At 36.6% G+C, this 15,337-nt stretch overlaps 1 protein-coding gene and 1 long non-coding RNA gene across 2 annotated transcripts; one reads left to right on the forward strand and one right to left on the reverse strand.

The window, feature by feature from the left end:
• Positions 1-5,584: 5,584 nt before the first annotated feature.
• LOC124446348 lies at positions 5,585-6,489 on the reverse strand. The gene is made up of 2 exons (XR_006948408.1): positions 6,145-6,489; positions 5,585-6,033 (listed from the first exon to the last, which is right to left on the reverse strand). It is a non-coding gene; the product is annotated as an uncharacterized LOC124446348 (long non-coding RNA).
• A 1,723-nt stretch (positions 6,490-8,212) lies between these two features.
• On the forward strand, positions 8,213-12,342 carry LOC124447446 (glycine betaine transporter 1-like). Its single transcript, XM_046998366.1, is given in 5 exon segments — positions 8,213-8,584; positions 8,587-8,722; positions 10,352-10,948; positions 10,950-11,341; positions 11,344-12,342. Coding segments are annotated over 5 exon segments (2,154 nt in total). The 5' UTR covers positions 8,213-8,319; the 3' UTR covers positions 12,108-12,342.
• The last annotated feature ends 2,995 nt before the right edge of the window (positions 12,343-15,337 follow it).

The following is a 15,337-nucleotide window of genomic DNA, read 5'->3' on the forward strand; positions in this document are numbered from 1 at the left end:
CTCGAACGAAAGTTTTTTTTTGTAGTTTTACAGACAGCAGACGCTGTTCTCTTATACGATTTTCCTAAACTTTTTCTTTACACAGAGAAGAGTTTGCCCCATTCTTCAACTGTTACAAAACATATCTCACAGATTGAGAAGTGCAAGACGCATTTCTACAAGCAATGTGATGGTTTTCCAAATCATTCACTCGATTAATCATTGCTACAAGCTTCATGCATCAAACAAACTTGCGCCATCTTGCCATCATACACCCTGCAAAAGCACACATGAGAGATTTTCCACAGAGGCACAGACATACAATGAATAAAACGAAAAAACTTTTCTCTTTGGAATTTTCTATCATGAAAGCGAAAAACGAAAGAAATCTGCTATTAATTGGAAATATCAGTCTTATAAGCAATTAATGCATGAAACCTAATCTTTCCCCAATGTGCTGGAAGCTACCAGGTCGACAATGATCTTGTTCCAAAACCTAATCAACTTATCACCACAGTGCAATGGTGAATCCTGCACTTGGGACACGGGACGTACGGTTACAAATTGTATGGACTATATTGTAGAATCACCAGAGTGCTCAAACCTATAAAGGTGAGCTTTGCATATATATATATATATATAACTAAAGGGGCATTTACTCCCCATAGGTCCTAGTATAACTCGACACAGTAGTGAAATTAAACTACCCGGTAAAATGACCTTAACACTTTGAAGGCTTCGTTTTTGATTATTAGATGTAACTAATCGGTCTTGGAATTGCTATTAAAAAAATATATCCCAGCTGAAATACTAGACAACTTTTTAAATTTATTCCCAGAAGTCAAAACTCTTCATAATAAGAAATTTCCTTGTAGCAGGTTTTTCATATGCTCAGCATTTTCCCGAAACTATTGTCAATCTTGACACTGCCTTTACTTCCAACCTAGATATGATTTAAAAGATCAAAACTATGAAGATCACGACCAAAAGAGGTATTTTCATCTATTTTAAATACACATGTGTTATCTGGTCGGTAGCCAATAACTGAATGATTAAAAAAAGGGTTTTGAACTTTTAGTTCGATCGATTTTAGAAACTCCATTACCAAGCAAATGAAGTAATAAAAATAAGTCCAATTTTTTTAACTTCTTCATTCTTAATTCATATCTCTGAATTTTTTCCTTGAGAAGACAAAATTACAGAGAAAACCACTTCCAGCACTATCAATAATTTAAACTGATTTACTTACATGGCTACTATATTTTAGACGATCCAAAAATTAATATTCGTTATGTCATTTTTAGTTTTAAATCGTCTGGAATCTCTTGATAGAGTTATGCGATATGGACTTGGGCATAGACGTCCGGGATCTATGATTTCTGTGGGGCTTGAATATTTTCCCCAGCTCACAATGAAGGCTCCGCCATATTTTAGCCAGACTAACGTTTATAATTTTAAATCCTCAAACTCTCTTGGCGAGCAGCTCCCCCTGCCTCCCCACATCCCGTTCGCGCCTATGGATTTGAGAGACAACTCTTTTGTCTTTGTTTATAATGCATCTTTCTCGAACAGCTGTGAGAAAAGCCATTCTTGCCGCAATGCTCAATTCTTGGGTCAAATATTCAACATATAGACAAACTTAACATGCATCTTTTAATTTGATCCGAGGCTAATGCAAAATCGGTGACAAATTTAGCCATAGCAAAGGCTTCATGGTAGCTGCAACGCCAATAAACCAATTGGAACAGTTAATTTAATTACAAGTTCAGTTCTTACACGAGTAGTCTTTACACCCGAAAGTCATTCTTCGACAAGACCACTTAGACTAGGTGTGCTGAACATGTGCCTAAATCAAGTGAAAATAATACTCTTCATCATTATTGTCCTCAAAGAGATAACAAAACCTTTTCATTTTGTGGTGAGGTATTCCATGTTAGTTTCTGAAGTGAAGTCGGATTCTCGTCTCCAATAAGAAATGCCCATCTTATAGCAACCACTCATCATACTTTGCAATGTAAATACAGCGTATTTATATTGTGAAAAAGCATCGATCAACGCCCAACAAAGTGCAACAAAATGAGTGACGACAATTTCAACAACATTATAAAATTTCGAAATCTAGAATTCAGAAATAAAATATCCTGAGCTTTAACAAAAGACTTAACACAGTTCTAAAGTTTATAAAATACACCAAAAACATAAAACCACACAGCACCTGTTGTTATATGAAAGAAAAACTGGACTTTGAACGTATGTATATATATTCAAATGTATACAAACTTTAATGAAACAAAACTAAAAGAGATCAATTGAGTTTTTTAAGTAAATCTAAAAATTTTCCCATTTATTCATTAAAATTCGATATATTTGAATTAAGTAAATGGTTTGAACCCGAGAGTATCGTTACGTGTTTGTAGATTTAGATTGTTCAGGTTAGTAGAGACCTTAGAAGGACTGTTGTTGTGATGTTGACTGACGTTTCGACAACCTTAGCGGTAGTCATCTTAGAGTCTAAAAAGAAGTAAACGTCTGGTTAGCCGTATTTGTTACGGCGTTATCTGGTTCTTACGTCATTGTATTGTGTGTACAGGAAATGTGCGGTTATCAATTGTGTTTAGTTGCTCGTTCGTTATACCAACTTTCTAACGTAAGTCGTTGTCAATAGTCAGAGCTGTAATTAATGCATTTTGCCGAGTCCCAGTCAATGTTATTGGTTTTGTATTGTTTCTTTGTAGCTCGTTTGTGTTCAGTATGATTTATGTTTAAGTTCCTGCTAGTTTTCCTGATGTAAAAGAACTGGCAGTTGGAGAAGTTTATTTTGTAAACTGCACTTTGTCGTTCGTTGGGTTGCTCTTTGTCCTTTATGTTCGTTAGTACTTGTCGTAACGTTGTGATTGCTTTATGTTCGACACATATGTTGTATGGTCGCAAGATTGCCTCAGATACGCGAGATTGCCTCAGACGTACCTTTGATGTAAGATATCGTTGCTGTTGTCGTTGAGTTGTTCGTTTCGTTGGATTCATTGTGTTTGTAAGTGTTGCGTTTGATGAAGTCAGAGTTATAGTTTTTTCGTCAAAAACACGTTTGAGATAGTTGTTTTCGTTATGTAGAGCGTCCAGTGAATCGCATATGATTTGTGCACGTCTTCTTAATGTTCTGATTGTGGTGGCTTTGTGTGATGTAGGGTTGTACGATGATTGGTCTAGTAGTCGATCAGTGTGTGTTGGTTTGCAATAGACCGTTGTTCGTAGTTTTTGATTGTCATGTTTTACCAAACAGTCGAGAAAAGGAAGAGTTCCGTTTTCTTTGACATCTTTGGTCAATTATATGTGGCTGTTTTGCTCGTTGATGTGATTGTGAAAGTCATCAATCTCGTCTGCATGTAGTGCATGTTTGTAAGTCGTGAGCGCCCGTTCCTTTATAGATTGCATGATGATTTCAGCAACTACAACAGAAACGGGTGAGCCCATTGCTGCTCGTTGTAACTATTTGTAGTGTGTACCGTTGTACTGGAAGTAAGTCGAGGTGAGGCAGAGCTGCAGTAGCTCCACAATGTATTCAGTCGGTAGTGGAAGTAAGTCCGTGCTGTTTGTAATGAGGGTTTTTGTACAAGTAAGTTCAGAGCAAGTAGAATAGTGGTGAACAGTGATTTTACGTCAAAAGACATTCGTACATAGTTGTCAGATATTTGTATAGTGCTCACTTTTTGAATGAAGGTTTCAGTGGATTGTACCTTGTAAGTGGTTGCAGTATGTTGGTCAAGTACTTTGAGACTTCGTAAGTAGGCAAACCACAGAATGATACAATTGATCGCATGGGTATTTGTGGTTTGTGAAGTTTTAGTTGTCCGTACAGTCTGTCTCAGTACTACCACCAAGAGTACCTTAGATCAAAGGTACGTCTGAGACTATCTCCGTATCTTACCACCAAACAAGATACCTGTCGCACATAAACCAATCACAACTTTACGACAAGTACAAAGGACAAAGAACAACCTAACAAACGACAAGGTGCAGTTTACAAAATAAACTGCTACCGGGAAACTGGCAGGAACTTAAACATAAGACTTACTGAACACAAACGAGCTACAAAGAAACAAGACAAAACCAATAACATTGCCGAATATCACCGACTGACAAAACACAACATTTACTGGGAGTCGGCAAAATGCATTACTTACAGCAATGACTATTGACAACGACTTGCGTTAGAAGTTGGTATAACAAACGAGCAAATAAACACATTACACTAATCCACGATGACAACATAATTGATACCCACACATTTCCTGTACACACAATATAATGACGTAAGAACCAGATAACAAGTACGGCTAACCTGACGTTTACTCCTTTTTTGTCTCTGAAGATGACTACCGCTAAGATTGTCGAAACGTCAGTCAACAACAACAACAACAGTTCTTCTCAGTTCTCTACTAACCTGGACGATCTACATCTACAAACATATATTTAATTAATTATAAAACTGAGTGTATTCTATATTTACATGATTACAGCTAAGGTTGTTGAAACGTCAGTCAACGTCAACAAAACAGTCCTTCTCAGACTCTACTAACCTAGACGATCTACATCTACAAACATGTAACGATATTCCCGGGTTCAAACCATTTACTTTAGTAATCTATATTGTTCAAAACAGTGAATTCAAACTATGTTAAATATTACGTTGGCGTTTTGTTGTAATAGCGGTGTTCTGTTTTTTGATGAAATCAGTTGTCGGTCTCATTGACCCGACGTTCATATTCGCCGGACGCAATTTCAAAAACATTATATATCACCCAAGACTTCCTGAAAGGAGGGAATGTTAGTGCATCAGCTAATATCAGTGATAGCCTCTTACAACATGTCATCATAGCAACAAGCACAGCAACATGCCTTAAGGCGTCAACTCAATCTATTGTATTAAAAACTCACCTGGTGAGTAATTAATAAAAAATTAAATTGTGCTGACTAATGTAAAGTCAAATGCCAGGAAACATAAATGATCCCACTAGTTTCTTCACAAATTCAAACAATCAAAAAACCATCTGAATGACAGCTATCTCCACCATTGAATTCGGCATATCCCAATTTGCTGTTCGGCCATTTTTTTCATGCCATAAAAATAAAGTGTCTATAAACATTTTCATACCATTCGATGATTTTAAAAATGTCGAAACCAACACAAATTAACAGCGATATTTTGTGAAAATGTAAAACTTAATTAAAGCTTTTTCATGATGGCAACAGAGCAAATGAATAATATAAATGATTGTTTTGGAAGATTTATGAAAAGGACAAAATAGGGCACCCAATTTTCGAATCATCATTTGAAATTGCAAGAAGACGAAAAGAGTGCCATTTTCTAGAGATTTCTTGCATATAAACGTAGTACAAATTTCGGTGCCACGACATTTTTTAGTGTGGGGCCCTGAAAATCAAAGGGATACTTTGAATATGCACATCATAACAAGAAACAAATTGTTATATGTAAATCGAGCTTTAAGAGAGACCAGAAGACTAATGATACAACAAACTGTAGTAATTGATCATACCGTATGAAACAAAAAACCAGCAATAGGTGCGGCACATTGCCACCAGGGAATTTGCACATGTCTCAATAAAGTATATTGCTTATATTGATATCCACATCAACGTCATGGTCAACGGGTTATGTCATTGGAATGGATGCAATTTTATAGGTCACCATTAAGTGGCCACTATACAATTATATATGTGGCATGTATATATGAGTTGAAAATTAGCACAAAAATATGATAGCAATATGGCATAAATACAATGCAGGGCTTTCATAAGATTTATTTTGGAACTGTTGTGGGTATTATATCTACTCCAAGATATTTTTAAAAATGACATTTTTCTAGCAAAATTTTAGAATATGACATAGATTCAGCATCTGCAGCAGACATCGCGTCCTACAGGTTTAAGCTGCCAAACTAAATGTCATATTTTTATTGGCGTCTTCACTCTTACTGGAGTCGTCAATCCAAGACAACGCCAGATGCCAATGGATTCGTCGCACAATTCACAGAGCTGATAAATAAAAGCGTATATGTCATAAGGTTTTTATTTCATCATATGTACTTTAAAAACACAATCACAATTTAGAAAATCTAGAAAATGAAACAGTACGCTGCCATATACATAATTCAGATACAAGCATCCTAAGCCTCGCTGTAGCCATATATAATATAGCTGCATCACCATCAATATACTTTGGTAGCCAGGTTTCGGTGATGGTTAGCGTTTCAGGAAGGTATTTTTTAATGGTTCAAAAGTACCGTACACGTTTCTGTCGATTGAGAAATCCTAGTAGTCAACTGTTGCTTCGTGAATAAAGCGCGAGACGAGTAATTCTTCAACAAATGACATCAATAATTCAATTCTGAATGACTCTAACAAACAAATTCCAATTCCCAGGGAAAAAACCGACACTCTTTACAACAATGAAACCTGCATTCTTATATGAAGGACAACAATGCTCATAACTAATAAGAACTTAATAATTATTCAATGAATAGCTATCGAGACTATATGGCTTCGTTTACACTAACAGGATTCCTCATCACGACATCTTCATTTGCTGTAACTGTTTGCCTCGAGTAAAAGCTTATTAAATTGATAGATTTAGTCTATTTGATTGTGTTTCTCACATTGAACAATTTCACTATCTTTTAATACGAAGAAAGTTTAACCTGCTACGATAGTAATCTGGTATTATGTAAACGGGGTCTATGTCTAATTTCTAAGCAGAAACATGACGCATGTGCAAGAATTTCGTTCTCATGCATAACTATTCTGAGATGCCGCTTGTGCATGCATTAAAATACCGATATACGTTTTCGCGTAGGCTTCAGCGCTAGAACACATCGCAAACCCTAAAGGCAAATCATTTTCGGGGTAGTTAAAGAAAATTCCAACTACCCGCGAATCCTCTGCTGCTAGGGATACAAGCTTTATTTCGTGCAAATGATGTGCGAATGATATTCATTTCAATTGCGCTTAATTCATCCTTTGGACATTTGGCATGAAAGAAACTATAAAACGACGCGCGCAAAAACACGCACGCAAATTTAAAAAAGCGTGGTAGGTACAATAAAGACAACGGCACAATAAACAGAGATATTGACATACCATTTTATATTCACAATTAAAGACAAAGCAAAACAAAACCGCTAGCCGAAACTATAGAACAACATATGCACTTCAATAATGTTAACACTAATCCCATTCACAATACACTCGAACCTATAACAACACATTTTATACATTATCCAATCATCTTAATCCATCTATTAATCCATAGACGCTCTAAACGTCTACAAAGAACCGAGTCGAAAGCTAAATAAAATTATGTATCATAATCCGGAGTAACTTCTATTATAAACATATAGATATGAAAGATGTCTGAAACAAAACAAGACCTCCATTTTTATTTGCACAATATTACAGCTTATTTAAGTATAGAATTGGTTATCACGATACAGAAAATACAGAGTATTTCTTTTGAATAGGTAAAATATCGTTCTTTTGCCTGTTTTTCGAGGGGCTTGCCATTAAAGGTTGCTCGTATTTGAAAAAAACGTTACTCTACATACATTCATGTCGTGTCTTTCTTTCTCCCTTTCGGTTTAAACATATGATGCAAATATGTAAACACGTATTCAAGTGAATAGATTAAATGCTAGGGATCACGGTATTCAAGTTCGTTTATGAGTTTACACAAATACTTTACTTTGGATCTTATTAACTCAAGTCACATTACGCATTTGTTAAAAACGAAACATTACACAGCTTGAAAAACGTTGCAAGGTTGTAAATGAAACGCATGAATCGTCTCAATGTATAGCAACATACCAAAATCACTTGAAAATAAAAGCTAGGGCAAATATTTAAAAAATCACATTATAATGCGTGTCAAAGATCCACGATCTCAAATATTGGCATTAATGACTTCCTCTTGAAACAATACAGAAACGCTGAAGCTCAAGCAGGATATGCTTAAATCAAGCGATTCACTTGTTGAAAACATCGACTCTTTTTTAACGATAAAAGAGGAGGATTAGGGAAGGGCTTCAGAGGAACAAATCGCCCTAAATGTCTAAATAAAATGTCAAAGATATTTTAATTGCGTGTCGTTAATTGCTTCATTTAAATATTGTTTTAAAACTAATCACTGCGCAGATGTATTAGGTAGCTATTGTTAGGAGTTTGTTCAAGCAAAGCGTTCATTTCGCTGTGAACATCATTGCGCAAACAGTTCAGCTTCTTACAGCAAACGTTTTAGTCCATGATGATCAATCCACATTTGAGGAAAGAATGTCGCACCTTCAAAACCAATTGGGTCGATTCAGAATCAACCTGAATCCTGTGGTTACGTTGGCCTCCTCGGTAGTTATTTGGGGTCTCGTAATATGGGCTATGGCCGACACCGACAACATAACCGGCTACATGAAAGACGCAAAACGATGGATCACGGAGAAATTTACGTGGCTCTATATCGGAACTCAGGATGCTTGGTTCATTTTCATCATCATCGTCTATTTTTCAAAATATGGCAAAATGAAGCTGGGTGGTGATGACGAAAGCCCGAGTTCAGTGACGCAGCTTATTTCACCATGTTGTTTTCGGCTGGTGTCGCCATTGGCTTGTTTTACTTTGGTGTTAGTGAACCAATCAGCCATTATCAGCCCGGTGCTTATGGCAATCGTTTTTGGAACAGGTAAGTCGCATATAAACAATTCAATTGCGCAAATTAAATGATGCGTTGCATACTTGCATGAGTAAAGTACGGTGAATTAAAAAATCAGCCAACTGCCATATATTTATTTCAACTCTCATTCAGACTAAGCGAAAGTAAAATATATAATGTTTGCGAAATGTAAAATTTGTGAGATCGAACTGTAAATTCTCCACGTTACCCATCTTTCGCACGTATGCTTGGTGTTTGAGGAATTTCACTGGTTTAATAGTACTTCAAGGATTGGGGCAATCTAGATTCGCATAACAAAGTTAATGATATGGCTCTCTGGATACACAAATGAACAGTTTTTCATTCGAAGCACTGATGTCGACATCCCAAAATCAGAACTAACTTTCAATTTGATTGATTTTAAATTTTCAATAACTAAATGGACCCTTCTAGTATATAATTAAAGTCCTTTCCAGAATACGATGTACAACTTACAAAACGAGACTTCATAAGAGAATCAAAATTAAAAATTCCAGTGATTTTCCATCGCAAGTCATCCGATTCAGGACTTTGATCGTCATGTAATAGCCAAAGCATTGTTTGTTAAATTTTGTCAAATGTGCTCAAATGTCTCACAGGCAGATGCAAAGCGTTTAATACTATATCACCAAGTATTCAACAATATTTGTAAGAATAGAAATCATTTTTTTCATCATATGTATTAATGCATTCACTACACATGCATTGTATAATGTCGCATCGGTTTCGACTAAACAACATCTATCAAAATTATAAGAAATAAGCAAGTCTTGATTACATTAGAAACAGAAACCTTATTGCCACTAGCAGGCTTCAATTAATATGTTTAGCTTGAGCAATATCATCGGCAAGTTCGCATACAAATACCGCGGTGGCAAGACGATAGTTTGTTTTACAGAGAAAAATTATGTTTCGATGCGCACGCATTCATTTTGCATAGGTTATTTGTCTGATGGATAAACAATTTAAGTGAATAACTAAGTTTGCAAATGCCTGTTTGTAATGCCAGGAATATGCCGAATATACTAATCAATGATTTTTTGATTGTTTCGTATTTTCGTATTTGCTGGACATTTGTTTTGACTGGGGCTAGGAAGAATGGCTCCAAATATTGTTGCGTTGATGCTAACTGAGCATGACTATCCAATAGAGTAGGATAAATGAATGAAATGCCTTAAATTCTTTTCCTTTTCCATAAAAAAAGCAGCTGGAAGTAAATTAAAAAAACGTATTGGTGAAATAGAAATCTTCAATGCTTGCGATGCTTGGGTAACATAATATTGGGGTAAACCACCTTGATACTTCTAGATAATTCTCATAGTTATTTTACGTATAATTAAATATGTAAAATAAAAATTCATCAATTCTTGCTCAGTTAGGAAAGAATACAAAGTTAGATTTATACGGAATAGCTAGATCCGGGGACAGTTTTTATTGGAAAGTATAATCACGGTCAAAAATGCGGTGCTTGTACTTAATTTGTGATGACAATGCCTTTAGACTAGAGACACAATAATATTACTTTATCACCAGAAATTTCCATCTGTTTTGAGTTTCCTAAGTCCTAAAATGATTTCATGCACTTTAATTTTTACTTTAAACTAGTTGTTTTTCAAACAGATACACCGATAATCAGCGAGCGCAAGATGCTATAAACGTCACGTTGTTTCATTGGGGAATACACGGATGGATAGTTTACACCGTTGTGGGCCTTCTTATGGCGTTTATGGCGTACAGAAAGGGTCTTCCAATGAGCATACGCTCTTGTTTCTACCCACTCATTGGCGACAGAATATATGGTTGGATGGGCGACTTCATAGACACAATGTCGGTGATTGCTACCATGTTCGGCGTTTGCACAAGTCTTGGTATTGGTGTCACCTCCATTAACGCAGCCTTGAATCGCATCGATCCGGATATTAAAGAGAATACTGATACGCAAATCGTCTGCATCTGGATCATCACTGCAATCGCGACAATTTCGGTAGTATCAGGACTTAAGATCGGTATTAAGTATATCAGCGAGGTATGCTTTACTCTTGGCATGTTTCTCATGTTGTTTGTATTATTTTACGACGACACGTGGTTCTTACTCAATCTCTACGTTCAAAGCATCGGATATTATTTGCAAACGATCATCGGACTCGGCTTTCATACGGACGCCTTTGCGCAACTTGGCAACGCTCCAGACGGGCATCAGAATAAAGAATGGATGGACATGGACCATTTTCTATTGGGGTTGGTGGATTGCATGGTCGCCATTCGTTGGTATGTTCATTGCCAAGATCTCACGCGGCCGCACAGTTAGGAATTTCATCAACGCTACTCTAACTGCACCAATAGTGTACACTTTCCTCTGGTTCTGCATCTTTGGCGGGGCTGGTCTTCGCATGGAACGCAACGCTCAACTTGCGGGCATCAAGAAATATGATGTTTTAGGAGGAGCAAACTCCACCGCTTCAAACAATGGGTTGTATCTACTGAGCGTTCGAAGTTCCCAACAGCGATATTTCGACGTGATTGAACAGTACGGCGAGAATCTGAGTGGTTTTCTGCGAGTGATTTCATTGATTGCTATTGTCCTTTACTTCGTCACAAGCTCAGACAGTGGTCGTTGATCATCGATTGCTTGTCTGCTAACGGAAATCCCGAGCCACCAGTACTTCAGCGTATTTATTGGGCACTAACTGAAGGTGCATGCGCTACGGCTCTCCTACACACCGGAGGAACTGAGGCACTGACCGCTTTACAGACTGTTTCCATTGCAGCAGGTCTTGTCTACACTTTCATTTTAAATTTCATGTGCGTTGCACTGTGGCGCGTCATGAAAGAAGAAGCAGGAGATGTTGATCTCAACAAGCGTCAATTCCCATCGTCACTTTTTGCCTTCTTTGACTTCGCATCGGATTCAAAAGTGAAAAACACAATCCTGTCCGTATTTGCGCCATGGTTTCTTGCTGGTAAAACGGCCGCAAAGGTTTACGGTACGAGTCCGTTACCACACATGATCACTCTCGGGACCCTGTACTATTCTTGGATTTTGTTGCTAATCTTGGAAGTCGCCGAGGACGGACTCTCATACATTGGTTGGGTGTTGCTGTGTGGCTTCTTCGCATACGTCACTGCCATACGAATTCGTGTTCGATCCCGTTATGGTATCAGGGGTACGATGATCGAGGATGCGACAGCTGCAATGTTTCTGTATTTTTTTGTCATTGAACAAATGCACGAGCTTGTCGACTCGGACGAGGTCGGTGCTCCGACTGGAGAGAAACAAGTAAAAGCGGAGATTGGCGTTTACAATGCGGGCGGACAAATTGACGATATACCCAACGGTCACGCGAAAGACGGTCATTATGATAACACTGCATTTTAAATTGTTTAAGTTGGCACAAATGTTAAACAGGTTTTATTTTAGACACTTAATGCTAATAATGTAACGTTTTACCTTTATCGGATTTCCCTTATTGCTTATACTCACCACGTATGTATGTCATATTTTTGCAAATATTAATTTTTATTAGTTTTTTATGGTAAACAAGTTCGATATCAATTGATAAAGTTGTATATTCTTTACCTCTAGAAAACAAATAAATACTGTACGTAGACCACTTTTGAGCGTACTGGCTATTCAACTTGCACGTTCTAACTTGACTGGTTCGCATTTTTATTTTATCCGGTATTTTTTTTCCACGACACCATAGCTTCAACTTGTAGCTAAAACAAGGTACTTTAGTGAGTGTTTGTATTTATGAAATTCCTTAGATTTGATCGCTAAAAAAATCAAGACTTACACCAGCTTGTTTTTTTTCTCTTTTGATTACAATAATTTAACATTAGCGCTTGTCAAATGTTTTTTAGTTAGTTGGATCTTATGATTACTTAAATTGTTTAACTAATCAATCAGGAAGAAATTGGCACTGGTATGTATCTTATTTTATGGGTACTGATGTATTTAGGAGGAATTTAGTGCTCTGCTATAAACCAATTTTACAGAATTAAGCATTTTGTATGTATATTAAATTAATTTTACAAGAAATGGATTTTTGTCATGTCGTACAAAGGTTTTGATTTTGCGTGTTGAAAATTAAGTTTACTATAGCAAATAACTTTCATTAATACCTCGAATTAGAGCATTATTCTATACTTAACTTTAAACTGCTTGCTTTATTGAGACGATAGGACAAATTTTCAATTTGTTTAGTGAAAATTCACAAACAGCCTGATACTCTGTTGAAATCAATTACTAATATTTGTAGTAGCTACAGAGAACAAGGTAGGAGGTACATGGATCATCCTCATACAAGAATGATGTCCTACTCAACATGAGAGAAATCCTACTCAACATGAGAGAAGTCCTACCCAACATGATTTCTTATATCCATTATTTACTTGACATCTGGTGTAGAAGCCTCTGTGACTTACTTAGATTCACTTAGAAATTGTGTTACGTTGTGGGAAAGATACTATGAAAATATTGCATTGCTTGTTACATATTTTTACGACACATCAAAATAAGTGGAAACACACAAAATATCGGAAAGTTTATAAATTGTCATGCAAAGTTAAAACCACGGTTCAAGCAATCGATTTATTATGTTTACATTATACAACAATTAAAATATATACAATAAGTTAACGAGAGTATATGAAACAAAAAAGTAGACAAAAGTCTTGATTTGTGCTATTTTAAATATTAAAGCGCAGTCGGAGAGACAAAGAGAAAAAAACCACAATTTTTCTACATAAATGTTTCGACGCTTTCTTTCAACATGACGTCTTGGAGACAAAAACTTTGAAAGTTCCAACGAAAGTGGAACTTCTGCGTGATCTCTATTCCTTGCACGCAGTCTTCAATGTTTGCTATATGGTATGCTTGTTTGACTTGAAACCAAGCAAAATCTCCATCAGATGCTCTGTTTACATAACTTGTCAAATAAAATTGTAAAAATAAGTCGAATAAATAAAAATATTATTCTTCGGCCTAATGGTTGAATGCCTGGCCATTAAACATTGTTCGTATTTCAAAGGAACGCTATGTTATTCACAATTTCCCCTTCTTTCTCTCTCTGCCTTTGTATCAATGATGTAAACACGTCTTCGTAATTCACGTGAATAGATTTTAGGATCGTGGTTTTTAAATTCGTTTATGAGCTTACATAACTGGGAAATGCTATACTTTGGCTTGTTATTAACTCAAATCCTTTAATAGCATATAGTGCATTTCCAATTCATATAACTGTTTTATTCACATGAAAACAATGCATGCATGCGTAGTGAAATACGTACGAAACGCATGAATTGTCTCAAGTTTAACAACAGTGCATAGCAACAAAATCACTTGAAAATAAAAATTGCCCAAATATTATCACTTTATAAAATGTGTCAAACGAAGCTTTATTTCGAATCATTGCGCAGAGGTACTGACAGCACAGTATATGAAAAACATCTAGAATGCCACACCATTCACACTTTTTGTATCATGTACATGTTGTCTCAATAAACTGCTCATTTTGGAAACAAGCCGACTTTTAGAATTTCGGCTTGAACGAGAAATAATTAATCCCCAAAAAATGAATTGAAACGAATTTCATGCTTGAAACTTGTAAAACCGAAGCCGTGATTCGTAGGTATTTTTGTTTTCATTGCGTTAAGCATTTGCATGTATTTGTGAATCAATAGACAACTTGCATTATTACATCACTTAGTAGTCACGCACATGAAAACATTGCAATATGGCCACCTAGCGAAAGAGAGTTTACTGCTGTTCTTAGTCACGTTTCTGAGTGAGAAAGCACGACTGAAGGCCCTAGTTCTTTTGAGAACTCTTGCCCGGGTCTTTGAGAAAATTCTAGCTCGGAAAGTCGCGGCGAGTCTACGCTTTTGTTGACGATGTATCGGCAACAAAACGAAAAGAGGTGCTTGTGCATTTATATGTTGTGTACCTGGTTGCTTTTCAAACAACAAAAGAAACCATGAGCTTTCTTTTTACAATTTCTCCGGAGGTCAAAGTAAGGAATCTCTAGATCTTGGAAAGAAATGGATCACTCTTGTTTCTCGAAAAGAATTTTATTCTAACGACCGGCCACCGAGTGTTTTCTCTACACTTCCCAGGTGGATGTAAGACGTATTTAAATCGATTACCAACTATTGTTTTGAAAGCCACAAAACCTTCTCAAACTAAAACTTGTCCAACTGAGAACAAGAATTAAGACGCCTTTTGCTGGAATTACGAAACGCTTGAAGCCAAGCAGATTGTTTTCCCAAGTAAACTCTCAATGCAAATGCAATGTTTTCATGTGCGTGACTACTAAGGGACGTAATAATGCAAGTTGTCTATTATTGCTGAATCATGCAAATTTCAAACGTCAGCGGTCAGCCGATTTCAAAGATGAGCAGTTATTTTGAGAGCGAACCTGACCTATGAACACTTCGCATCACGTGATATTTTTTTTCTCTTTAATCGCCGACATGAATTGCCGCCCTCTTTGATGTATTACAGGTAGCCTAACCGTATTCTTCTATTCACTGTGTTTTGAGACACCCTGTGTGTCTTATTATGCACGTGATTATTACAGTGGCCGCCAGTAAATTGCAGTGTCTGAC

This window comes from Xenia sp. Carnegie-2017, unplaced genomic scaffold (genome assembly GCF_021976095.1).
Source record: "Xenia sp. Carnegie-2017 unplaced genomic scaffold, XeniaSp_v1 HiC_scaffold_22, whole genome shotgun sequence".
Classification (NCBI taxonomy): Eukaryota; Metazoa; Cnidaria; class Anthozoa; order Malacalcyonacea; family Xeniidae; genus Xenia; species Xenia sp. Carnegie-2017.